Here is a 13,075-nt window from a genome sequence, read left to right on the forward strand (position 1 = left end):
CAAATGAACCGTTCTGTGTTGATTTGGGGAAACATGGAGAACAGTTTATGAACCTTTAATACTGCCTTCACAGGCCCTGGGTGGTCAGGATAGAGGCTAGAAGATAGTTTTCAGCTGCAACATTTTATAAATCTGGGGTCCCCAGGGCCTCCCATAGCCATAGCCAGGCATGAGAGAGCGGGGGCCTGCACCACCCACCTCCTGTGATTGCACAAAACCCTTTGAATACTTAACACTAGCAGGGGGAGGTTGGGTTTTTTTGTTTGTTTGTTTTATTTTTATGGACCACCTCCATAACAAAATTTTTTTATCTGTTTTTTTGAGACCAGGTCTTGCTCTCTCTCCCAGGCTGGAGTGCAATGGTGTCATCATAGCTCACTGCAACCTCAAATTCCTAGGCTCAAGCAATCCTCCCCCCTCAGCCTCCTAAGTAGCTGGGACCACAGATACACGCCACCACAACCTGCTAATTTTTCTATTTATTGTAGAGACGGGGGTCTCACTGTGTTGCCCAGGCTGGTCTCAAACTCCTGACCTCAAGCTATCCTCCTGCCTTGGCCTCCCTAAGTGCTAGGATTACAGGCGTGAGCCACTGTACCCAGTCAACACTAGCAGTTATAAACATCTTCAAGTACTTCTCATTTAATCTTCCCAACAAATCTGCAAAGAAATTCTTCCCATCCCTGTTTGGCAGGCGGGGAAGCTGAAGCATGGGGAGTCACATCTCACCCGAGTTCCCACAGCCCGGAGGTGGTAGAGGCAAAAGCCTAACAGGCACCGGCACCTTTGACTCTGCCTCCAGTGCTCTTCCCACTTTCCACAAAGAGGAGGCTCTGGTGCATCTCTCCACCCCCTGCCAGGGAGTCACCTGGTTGTGATCACAAGCTATTTGTGTATCTGTTTATCAGCTGGCTTCCCTCCAGACTGTGAGCTTTCTAAGGGCAGACCCAGCTGACATGGTCACCCCTGCTACAGCCTCAGTGACTTCAGTCTCATCGAAGAGTCTGCTCCCCTAGGGCCCTCGTCCCCTGCAAGGCAGTCTGGGCCAGTGTTCGGCCAGATGGCACGCCCCCCAGTCACTTCTCACATCCACAGAAGGAAGTCCTGGCTCTGCTTCTTGGTTGTGTGACTCTGGGCAAATGACTGACCCTCTCTGAGCCTCAGTTTACTCACATAAAATGGGGATAATAATGCCTCCCTCACAGTGCTATTGGGATAATAAAATGAGATAATATGTGGGAAAGCACAGAGCATACCAGGCACCTAGGAAGACCTAAACAAGTACTCAAGAGAGCCAGGATTGAAGCATTTTTTAAATTAACTGTAACCTTCTCAATAATCCTATAAGGAAACACAGTTTTTAATATCCCCATTTTACAGATGAGGAAACTGAAGCACGGAGAGGTTTAAGTGGCATTGCTGAAATTAGAACCCAGTCTGGCTCCAGAGTTCACACCGTTAACCAGAACATGACTGCCTCTCTGATGTGCTTCTAGCCAGGGTCACCAACTAGCCACAGCCTAGGGACTCCAGGCGCACTGGGAACCCGGGGAGAAGGGAGCACGATTCCGCCTTCTCGCCACCCACAGCCCTGTCTAGAGAAGCCCGGACTGTCCATCCCATCACGCTGGTGTCTGCACTTCCAACGGGCACGCTTAGAGCTGGACCAAGCCCCGGACCCAAGAGAAGCCTGGTCTCTGCCTTTGTTCTCCAAGCCACCTGAGATTCAGGACAACCTGTAGAGCCTGTCAGTGGCCAGACTCACAGAAGGAAGGACTGAGGCTCACCCTCCTGGTCACTTGATTTGGTGACCAGTGAGCCCAGCTCCAGCCCCGCCATGGCCGGCCCCCACTGCTGGGCGGGTGCCCGGCGACCCTGAGCAGGCCTTTCTGAACTGCCTGCTAGAGCACAGGCAGCACAGCAGAGAGGCCCTGCACAGCTGGGGGCCTCTGGGACAGATGTTGACTTTACTACTGACGAAGCCAAAAGGCTGGAAAGTAAAACAGTGCTGGAGGTGTGGTAGGAAGAGCTCTAGACTGGAGTCAGGAAGGCCGATTTTTAGTTTCCTCTTATAGAAAATGGTGGGACAGCAGGTTCCTGCCAGCACTGATAGTTCTAGTAATGACACAGACCACTCACCCCGGCTGTTTAAGGAGCACTCAACGGTAGCTGCTATGAAGACCGTGTCCCGGCAGGGGAGCATTGAGATTGTAAAGGACAGACGATTCCAGGAGACTGAAATAATGACAAGACTCTGTCCTACCACTTCAGGTACTCCAGCCTGTGCTGGCAGGACCTCCTCACAGCCTGGGGACAGGAGAGGTGACACGGACCCTGGGGGCCTCCTTCCATTCCTCAGCCCCACCTCAAGCCAAGGACACATCAACCTCAATGCTGTCATCATGCCAAGCCCCTTCCTTTTCATTATCTTGTTCAATCCCCAAGACAACCAAATGATGGATCACGTGGGGCAAAGTGGTCCTCCCTATTTCACAGATTAGGCAACTGAGACTCAGGGGGTGGGAGGAACTCGCTAGCCAGTTAAAGATGCATAACGCAGGTCTTTTGAATCCCAGTTTGGTGCCTTCCCATTGCCTATAAGGCCTTGTGAGGAGGCACGAATGGGGAGGGGTGTAGATGTCCTGGCCCGTGGCTCTGTTATGGCACTGATCACAGAGTTGCCAATCCAGGGCACTCTGAGGGTGCTTCTCTCATCCTCTCATTCATTATCTCAGTGAGTCTGCACTAACATCCAGTCAGTAGGTGCTATGAACCTATTTTACAGACGAACAAACTGAGGCTCCAAGTCCAACATACACATGCCCCCAAGGACACACAACGAGGAAGTGCTCAGAATTCACCACAGACCCGTCTGACTCCAGAGTCTAGACTCTTCCTGCTACACTATGTTACCTCCGTGCGCCTGTGTTCTCCACACGGACGAGGACCGGTGCTCCTTCATGTCTATGCCTGGCCCACACAGGTTCTAGTTAAGTGTTGGTTCATGGAATCATTATTCCCAAATCCTAAAGCATTAAAAGGAACAAAGAAGGATATTTCATGCAGATGGAAGTTACAATCCAACCAGAGAGTATAATAATCATGAAACTCTGTGCTCCTAACAGAGCATCAGCACATATAAAGCAAAAACTGATTTTTTTTAAAAAGGAAAAATTCACAAACCCACAAGCACAGTAATTTCATATACCTATATCAGAAAGCAACAGATGAAGCAGGCTAGCAGTTCTTAAACATTTTGGTCTCAGAACCTCTTTGTACTCTTCAAAACTGAGAACCCCAAAGACCTTTGGTTTATATGGGTTTGTATATATCACTGTTCACCATATGAAGAAAATTTTAAGTTTATTTATTAATTCATTTAAAATAATAAATCATTATATGTTAACATAAATTTTTATGAAAAATAATTATATTTTCCAAAACAATTTTAGTGAGAAGAGTGGCACTGTTTTACAATTTAGCAAATCTCTTTAATGTCTGGCTTATTAGAAAACAGCTGGATTCTCATATCTGCTTCTCATCTAATCTGTTGCCATATGTTGTTTTGGTGGAAGTAGATGAAGAAAATTTGGCCTCACACAGAAATGTAGCTGGGAAAGGGAGGAGTATTTTAATGGACTTCTCCGTTAATTGTGGATATTCTTCTTTGATACTACTCCAAAAATTGGCACATAGTAGCTTCTTAAATGTTCATTGCAATGTAGAATCTGAAGCCATATTAATAAGCTTCTCTTACTGTATTACCTTAAAATCCACTGGTCTATCTTGTACTTCGAATGGCCATTCAAATTATGTGCAATTTTGACCTTGTATACCACTGAAAGGGTCTTGGAGACTCCCTGGGGAACCATGACCACACATTGAGGACCACTGCAATAGACAACCAAAAAGCAGAAAACTGTAGAATTTGATAACAGAACCAGCAAGTCTGATCTAAGAGATATCTATATAGAATGAACCATGAATACACATTCTTTTGAATAAATGGTCCCCTCCATCAGCTGGAGGAAAGTTCTGGACAGACTGCAGATGCCACAAGATGGACAGATGCCCAGCATGCCAGGTGTTCCACCCAGCTGCCAAGGCCTGGTCCAGCCTCATCAAGAAGGGGCACCACATCAGAGCACAGCCTCTGTCCAGACTGCAGACCTCAGAGAGAGAGAGAGAGTGCCCCTGCCGACGGCCCCAAGGCACAACCGTCATCTGGGCTTGGTTCCTGTAAAGAGCTTCCCTCCTTGCTCTCCCCACAGGGTCCCCCAAGACAGAGTTGCCAGGTAAAGACTGTCCATCCTCCTCCTCCAGGGGGCTTCCAGCCTGGCCCCACTGCCCTTTGGAGCCCCGGGAGCTCTCAGGTATAGACTCATTTGGCTTTCTGGCCATGTGCAGTTCTTACATAAGCAGCAGCGGGAACAAAGGCCTGCTCTGTCGGGGCCAGGCACTGGGACGCCAAGAACAGCACAGCCAGCCAGCTGCCCAAGGAGCCAGCACCTTGCACAACCACCTGGGGGGTTCCAACACCCCTGCCAGTGCCCACGGCCACACCTCCCCGGAGGGCAGAAGCCTGCCAAGCCTACAGAGGGGTGGGGATAGTCACAGTGCAGGGAGCAGAACTGCAGAGCCCAAACCCAGAGCCAAGGACAAGGTGTCCCAGGGGGACTCTCAGAACACACACATTTTTATCCCAAAGTTGAAATCCCTTAGGGATCTAACAATCCCAGGTGCTCAGTGCATGCTGGCACCATGCAGGGGGCTTTCTTTCCATTCATCTTATTCGTCCCTCACTATAACTGCTGGGGAAGTTCCCTTTTACAGAGATGGAAATCGAAGGTCAAAATGGTTAAGCACTGGCCCAAGGTCACCCGGCTAGTAAGTGGCCAAGATTTGAACCTGGCTCTCTCTGTCTGCAGAGTCCAGGCTCTTGCACCATTCCTGCCTGGCCCTGCCAAGGCCAGTCCTTCACTTTCTGAGTGGTCATCTGCAGAACCTCTCCGTGCTGGGGGTTGGGACAGGGAGCAGGGGAAGGGAAGGCCCCAGCTTGCTGTACCTAGACCCAACCAGGTCATCCGGTCATCAAACACATCCTGCCCCACTCCTGGGGCTCTGTCTGCTGAATCTTCTTCTGACTCTTCTGCCTGCCTTATGCCTGTTTCTCAGAACCAGATCAGATGAAGCAGGGCTATGTCTTCTGCACCTCCGTGTCCCCATCGACACCCCACCCCACGCCTTGCACACAGTAGGTGCTCCACACATGTTCATTGAGTATTAAAGAGTGGTGCCTCACCCTCTTCACTACCACTGCAAGGACAGACCTGGGAGAAGACAGGAGCACTGGAAATATTGGGGGGCAGGGAGATAAAGGGAGGAGTGGAGGGGGCAAGTGCGCCAGCCCTCCTGCCTCCCAGCAGCGCCAGCCCCCGGCCTCCAGCCCTCCTAGGAGACACCTCCCCAGGGCGCCCTCCCCACCAAAGGCTGGGAGGTCAGATGTCAGGCCAGACTCTTAGGAAGGAGCCCCCTGCTCCCTGTTACTCTGCCAAGCCTCTTGTCCAAGTTCCTCTCCCAGGAAAGCCAACGAAAGGTGGGACCCAGACAGGAGAGAAAGACACCAAGCATGGGGTTCCAGAAAGTCACCTCTGCTCTGTTGCTGCCCTGGGTGCCCTCCTCGGAGACACTGTCAATTCCTTCCCCTCCCACAGCATTTCCTACCCTGGGTTGACATTTATACAGCAGGAAGCTCTGGCCTTTGGAATCCAACACCTGGATTCGAATCCTGGTCCCTTCATCTATGAGCTGGGTGACCAAGAGCTGGTTATTTCACCTCTCTGAGTCCGCCTCCCGTAGCCATTAGACCTACAGACTCGGAATCCAAACCTCCTGGTGGTTTCTGGGCTCCGACTCTGGAATCCAGGGTCAAATCCTGGCTCTAATCCTTACTTAACCTCTCTTTGCCCCCGTATCTTTATCTGTAAAGTGGGGGTAGTAATAGTACCTACCCACCTTATAGCATTATCCTGAGAATTAAATGAGGTAATGTACGCAACATGCTTAGAAACATATTTGGGACACAATCAGCGCCCACTAAGTATTAGCCATCACTAGAAACAGTAGTTGATAAGACGTGCCTTCCGTCCCTGGCACTTACTAAGAGCTCACTTAATAGAAGCTCCGATTGCCTAGCCGGTGCCGTCGCTGGAGGCGGGTTCCGGGTCATGCCCGTCTTTGACTCCCCAGCAGCCAGCACGGTGCCCCTCACCAAGCTCGTGAACCCTCGCGGCTGAAGTGAGACCTGCCCAGAGGACCAGGGGGTCCAGGAGGGTGTGAGCAGCCAGGAGCCTCCCGGAGGGGAGAAGAGGAACCGAGGTGTCAGGAAGAGAAAACAGAGCGGCGGGGGGAAGGCCGCGGCGGAAGATAAGCAAGTGAAGTGAGTGAGAAAAGGAACAGGAGAGACCGTGGTGGAGCGCGATAAGGGGCAAGGATGGAGAAGGCGAGGGGCGAGGAAAATGCCAAGGGAGGCGAGGGCGCCGCGGGGAGAAGCGCAAGGCGAGGCCGGGCTGCGGCGGGGGAGCCGGAGAGGGGCGCCTGGCCCGGCGCGGGGCGGGACGCGGGTCGGGCGGGAGGGGCTGGGGGCTCCACCCTGCCTCCGCGCCTTGGGGCGGGGGCCGGGCCGCCGGAGATTGGCTGGGGTGCGGGGAGGCGCCAGGATCACTCGCGGCGCCCGCGGCGGAGCGAAGGCTGCCACCCACTTGGACGACCTCGGCGGCGGCTGCAGGGGAGCGCCCGGGGCCTGCGCTGCGCGCCGGGGGACAGCGCAGCCATGCGGGCGGCAGCGGGGGCCGCGCGGGCGGCCGCGCTGGCGCTGCTGCTGGGGGCGCTGCACGGGGCGCCGGCGCGCGGCGAGGAGTACGACTACTACGGCTGGCAGGCTGAGCCGCTGCACGGCCGCTCCTACTCGAAGCCGCCGCAGTGCCTCGACATCCCCGCCGACCTGCCGCTCTGCCACACGGTGGGCTACAAGCGCATGCGGCTGCCCAACCTGCTGGAGCACGAGAGCCTGGCCGAGGTGAAGCAGCAGGCGAGCAGCTGGCTGCCGCTGCTGGCCAAGCGCTGCCACTCAGACACGCAGGTCTTCCTCTGCTCGCTCTTCGCGCCCGTGTGCCTCGACCGGCCCATCTACCCGTGCCGCTCGCTGTGCGAGGCCGTGCGCGCCGGCTGCGCGCCGCTCATGGAGGCCTACGGCTTCCCCTGGCCCGAGATGCTGCACTGCCACAAGTTCCCCCTGGACAACGACCTCTGCATCGCTGTGCAGTTCGGGCACCTGCCCGCCACCGCGCCTCCAGGTAGCGCCGCCACCGCCACCCCCGCGCGCTCCGACGGCCCTGGGCGTTCCAGAGCTGGGCCCCAGACGGATGCCGCTCCCCCAACCCTTTAGCACAGCTCTGCAAGCCCCGGAGAGGCGCCCCCCTACACACACACACTCTCCACTGTCTTCGCTCAGCCTTGCGCCCCAGGAATCGTCTCCCACCCGCCTTCCACTCCCCGTGGACGGCCAGAGCAGTGCCTCCCTGTGGCTCTGGGCCTTCCCACTGGTTCTCCGTTCCTGAACAACCCCCGGCGCCCCTCGCGGCGCCCACCTAACCAAGCGGCTGAATCCCTGGGGTGCCCCCAATACTGTCTCCCCAACTGGGGCGTCCAGATAAATGCCTTATCTTTCCCCTCAACCCAAGAATGCTCGGGGTCGTTAAACAATGCCTTTCACCTGGACCCCAGGGCACCAAGACAAGAATCACCCCTACCCCATGTTGGGACCTTGGAAATGGAGGAGGGGTGAGGGAAGGGATGTGATAAAGAATTGGGGGCTAAGAGTGCTCCTGGGCTATGGTCTCTCCCCGTTTTCTGCACCTGGAACTCAAACTTCACCACCCTCTTCCCCAGTGCCCTCTGCTGGGAGTCTGTTGGGTGAGGCTCAGTGAGGCAGAGCGAACAGATTAGTCAGGCTCTGCTCCAAAAGAGGAGCCCTTAGGCAGGTTGCTTAACTTCTCTGAGCCTCAGTTTCCCCATCCATAAAATAGGAAGCGATCCCAGGTTCATGAAACCTATGAGATACTAAGTCCCTCCTCCCATGCATACTCCCAGTCCCATTATCCCTGATTTCTCCCCAGTCTCAGCCTCGCCCTCCCTGTGCTGGTCCACACAGCCCTTCCCAGGTTGGCTCCACCACCCCTCCCCCTCTCCCATCTGCTGGGCTCCTTCCAGGGGGGCCTGGGACCCAGAGCCACTGCCAGGACAGGACAGACAGCGCACTGAACAGAAAAGCCTCGCCTGGATGGTTAACACAGCGCCTGCAGAGCCCCCAACACTGAAGCTTCCCAAAGGCACGGCACCACACCCTCTATTCCTGTCCTCCCCACTCCCCAAAAACCAAGTAGACTCCACAATGCCCCACCCCCCCCAAGCTAACCTAACTTGCACAGTGTGCCCAGCCTACCCCCTCTCCCAAGAGGCGCTGTGTTTGGGCAGGGCTGAAAGTGGGGAAACTCCCTGTCCTGGGTGTTGGAAATTGCACAGGGAAGCAGGGAAGAGCCAGCTCCAGCAGGGATCCCTGTTTCTGGAGCCTGTGAGCATGGAGATCCCAGGCTCTGCACCCCCCGGCCCTGCCCCCCACATTCCCCCACCCTCTGAGCCGCCCTTTCCCCAGCGATGGGTGCCCACCTGGAGGCAGAGACATAGGTGAAGCTGTGCAGAGGTCAGGCACTAGGTGGTGGCCTGAGCACCAGGGGTGGCCTGAAGAAGTGTTTGACCACTAGATAAAATTTGGAATATTTCATATAAAAATTGAGAGTTTGGGCTTCCCTCAAAAAATCAAATTTCTGGCAGTGCTAAGCTGCCCTCGTTGGGGGGAGTGTTCCTCATTTTAGCGAACGCCCAGCCCTGCCAGCTCCACTCATTTACCCACCGGCCTGGACCTGTCAGCCTCTGTGTTCCTGGAGAGACCCTGCAAACACCCCACCCTAGCACTAGACTGGGAGTCGCAAACCCTGAGTCCTAAGCCAGGTTCTCACTAACTTTGCAGACTTGGGTAACGGGCCTCAGTTTCCTTTCCTCTAAAATAGGAATAATAATACCTACTTCATAGGCTGGGGATTCTGTAAATCCAGAAGACAATGCACGTCATGGCTGTAGCTGCCAGGGTCATGGGGCAGTAAGTGTGCCTAGCTGACAGTTTGGTCTCTGCACAATCTTGTCGCATGATTGTCAATCACTCGATGAGCAGGGGGTGGTATTATTGCCTTCATCCCGTTTCCTAATGAGGAAGTGGAGGCTTGGCAGGGGAAGTGGCTGGTCAGTAGGGGAACCTGCATGCTAGGTGACTCTTTGGACTCCAGTCCCCTCACCAACCATCCCCCACCCCACCCTGCTTTCTCTCTTCAGTGACCAAGATCTGCGCCCAGTGTGAGATGGAGCACAGTGCCGATGGCCTCATGGAGCAGATGTGCTCCAGCGACTTCGGTGAGTGTGGGGCCCACACGACCACTCCCCCGGTGCCACCCCGAGCCCCTCCTCCTTGACACACACGAACATATGTGCCCACATCCAGCACAGCAAGTCCCGACAGTTTCTGCACCATGGACCCCTTTTAGAATCTGATGGTGACCATAAACCCTCTCCCAAGGAAAACACACCGCTTTTTGCACATCATCTCAGGAGCCTCACAAGCCCTCAGTGCCATGGTCCATGGACTCAGAAACCACCCCTGGCCAGGGCTCCTCCCTTGGTCCTGTCCTCAGGGGGCCTCTGCAGCTGGACTGTCTCTTTGGAAGACGCACGCTCAGCCCAGAAATGGATGGGGCTGCAGGGGGAGAGATGGGCTCCAGGGGAAATGGAGCCCCCTTGTCCCTAGGCACCTCTGCCCAGGGGAGCTGTGGTCACCTGTCCCCACAGCTTCATCCCAGAGCCTCCCCATTGCTGGGACAACCCAGCCAAGTCTAGTCAGGACCTGGCTCAGCTCATGCACGGACCACATAGTCCAGCCTGTGATCTTTGCCAAGTCAGTTCCCTGTTTCGTGTCTTAGCCTCCCTGTCTATAAAAAAGAAAAAAGATAATAATGAAGTCCTTCCTTCAGAGGAGTCTTACATTGGCAACCTGTTTGGAAAGAGAATATTGCTATTGCAAGGGGCATGTGGGTGTATCAGAGAGAGAAAGGGGGGGAACAAAAAGAGAGAGAAGGAAGGAGATTTTATGACAATGTCCTTCCTAGAGTGGGCAGAGTTCCTCTCTGGCTTCTCCCTGGCAGCTCGCAGAGATGGGGTCCCAGAGGCCTGCAGAAGGGAGAGACTAGCCTAAGGTACTCCCCACCCCACCCCCAAGCCAGGACTCCCTATCCCCAACTGTACTGGGCTCTCTGTGGCCACTGCAGAGTGACCTGGACCATGACTCCCCAGCCATGGACCCTGCCTTCACGCACTTCCCCAGCCACTCCCCACACTCACGCTCCTGCACATGCCACAGACACACTGTCAGACGCAGAAACACACCACACACACACAAATCACTGTACAGTGGTGTGTTCACACCAGCAAGAGCTGATCTGTGTGTGTCTCTTCCCAACTCCACGACCAGGGACGTGGTCAGTCATGGTAGAGGATTTACCCCCTGTCACCAAATGCATGTGCCGGCCCATCGCTGCTGCAACCACACTCACAGCCAGAAATCCCACTGATAATCATCCCCAGAGGCCAGGCAGTGCAGCCTCCCTCCATCACAGGGACCCCTCCAGTGGTCAGCCCCACCGGCTCCCTGGCGGGCCCAGCCCCTGCACCGCCCCCATCAGGGGCTCTCCACCCTGTGGGGTGTTGTAGAAGAGCTTGGCCTCTAGAGTTGGCCAGATCTCGGTTCAGTCCAGGCTCTCAATTTGGGCAAGTCACAAGCTCTCCACACTTTCATGTCCCCCATCTTGTACCCTGAGGATGAAACATGACAGTATCTGGGAAAGTCCAGCACATGATAGGCACCTCATAAATACTAAAATGTGCACGTATAAGCTCCACCCCCAGCCCCCCAGCATCAGGCTCCCTGAAGGTCCAGAACACACCAGCACCCACTCCGGGGCCATCAGCGTCCTGCGCAGACCTGACCATTCTCAGGCTGCCCCTCTGTCCCTCCTTCCCACAGTGGTCAAAATGCGCATCAAGGAGATCAAGATAGAGAATGGGGACCGCAAGCTGATTGGAGCCCAGAAAAAGAAGAAGCTGCTCAAGCCAGGCCCCCTGAAGCGCAAGGACACCAAGAGGCTGGTGCTCCACATGAAGAGCGGCGCGGGCTGCCCCTGCCCGCAGCTGGACAGCCTGGCGGGCAGCTTCCTGGTCATGGGCCGCAAGGTGGACGGACAGCTGCTGCTCATGGCCGTCTACCGCTGGGACAAGAAGAATAAGGAGATGAAGTTCGCGGTCAAATTCATGTTCTCCTACCCCTGCTCCCTCTACTACCCCTTCTTCTACGGGGCCTCGGAGCCCCACTGAAGGAGGCCTGCCCCGCCAGCCAGCTGTGCTCGCCCTCTGGCCTCGCCCCACCTGCAGGCTGACCCAGCCCCTGCTGGAGGGTGGTTTCACGCAGTCGTTACTGGCATGACCCCAAGGGATGGGCACACAGCCTGCGGCTGTCCTCCTTGACCAAGGGGTCCTGGGATCCCTGGGGTCCTGGGCTGCTACTCTTAGGAGCGGGGCTTTCTCATTTGGGGGGAAAGCCGAAGGTCTCAGAAAGCAGGCAGAGTGGAGGAAGGGTGGAGGGGCTCCAGCAGCCTGAGGACGTGGTTCCAGAGGAGACGTGGTGTCAGCTGCCGTCTGTTGCTAGGGGGGCCCACCTTGGAGAGGGAAGTCTCTGTATTAGGCTGAGCTACTTGGGGGACAGTTCTCCTCCCCCACTGCCCCTTTATGCATCCTCACCGTAGCCCCCAAAGAAAAGAAGCTGGTGTCTCAATGTTTCCAGCCACACCCACCGCTTTCCCAGACCTGCCCGTTTCCCTGGTCCCCACCCGGAGGCCTAGCGCTCCTGCAGGCCTGGAGAGCAAGCCCAGCCCGTGGTGCAGACCCTCCCCCGGGATCGCTTCGGGTTCACTCCGCAGCCCCCGCATCTCCCTCTTACCCTGATCATGAGTAAGTTATTGCTACTGCTGTGAGGCCATAGGTACTAGACAAACTGATACACATAGGGTTTGGTTTCCATTTTTTTAAGTTTTTAATTAAATCAAAGAAAACAATAGGTGGTTTGGACCAGGTGATTTCTTTGTCAGCTGGTTCCCAAGAGGTGGGGGGAGAGGGAGGTTTAGAATGGACTTTCTAATTTTTTTTTTTTCAGACAGGGTCTCACTTTGTCACCCAGGCTGGAGTGCAGTGGTACGATCGTAGCTCACTGCAACCGCCAACTCCTGGGCTCAAGCAATTCTGCCTCCACCTCCCAGAGTGCTGGGACTACAGGCCTGAGCCACTGTGCCTGGCCTAGAATGGACTTTTAGAAAGAATCCCTTATCTTAACCCACAGCCTGTGCACACATAGACCCTCTTGGAATACCTAAGAAAAGCAATGCCTGTTTTTGTAGGATCCCCAAGAGCACGTGGCAAGAGTCACCCTCTCATCCTGACCACTAAGCGAGGGATGGAGATGGCTGTCCTTTTGTCCCTGAGGAGGGACAGAGGTGCCAAGTTCCCAGCCTTCCCCAGTCAGAAGACTCCCACAGTCCTGCAGCGTCTCTCCTACGAGGGCAACACCTAGTCTGAGGAGTCCAGGAAGGCTGGGCCACAGGGAACCATACCCAAAAAGCCTGAGGCCTAAGACGTGTCACTCCTCCCTCTGGCTTTCAAAATCCCCCGCCTGGTCCTGACCTGTCCCTGGACCAGCGGCGTCAGCATCACTAAGGAGCTGGTTAGAAACTGGGAAGCTAGCTGGGCACCGTGGCCTGTGCCTGTAATCCCAGCCACTCAGCAGGCGGAACTGGGAGGATCACTTGAGCCTGAGAGTTTAGTCCAGCCTGGGCCCCATAGCAAGACCCCATCTCTAAATAAA

General features: G+C 55.2%; 1 protein-coding gene across 1 annotated transcript; it reads left to right on the forward strand.

The window, feature by feature from the left end:
- The first annotated feature begins 6,774 nt into the window (after nt 1-6,774).
- Nucleotides 6,775-12,272, forward strand: SFRP5 (secreted frizzled related protein 5). Its single transcript, XM_045568696.1, has 3 exons — nt 6,775-7,355; nt 9,448-9,525; nt 11,189-12,272. The coding sequence occupies exons 1-3, from the start codon at nt 6,833-6,835 to the stop codon at nt 11,533-11,535; spliced, it is 948 nt and encodes a 315-aa protein (XP_045424652.1). The 5' UTR covers nt 6,775-6,832; the 3' UTR covers nt 11,536-12,272.
- Nucleotides 12,273-13,075: the final 803 nt, after the last annotated feature.

This window comes from Lemur catta, chromosome 14 (assembly GCF_020740605.2).
Source record: "Lemur catta isolate mLemCat1 chromosome 14, mLemCat1.pri, whole genome shotgun sequence".
Lineage (NCBI taxonomy): Eukaryota > Metazoa > Chordata > Mammalia > Primates > Lemuridae > Lemur > Lemur catta.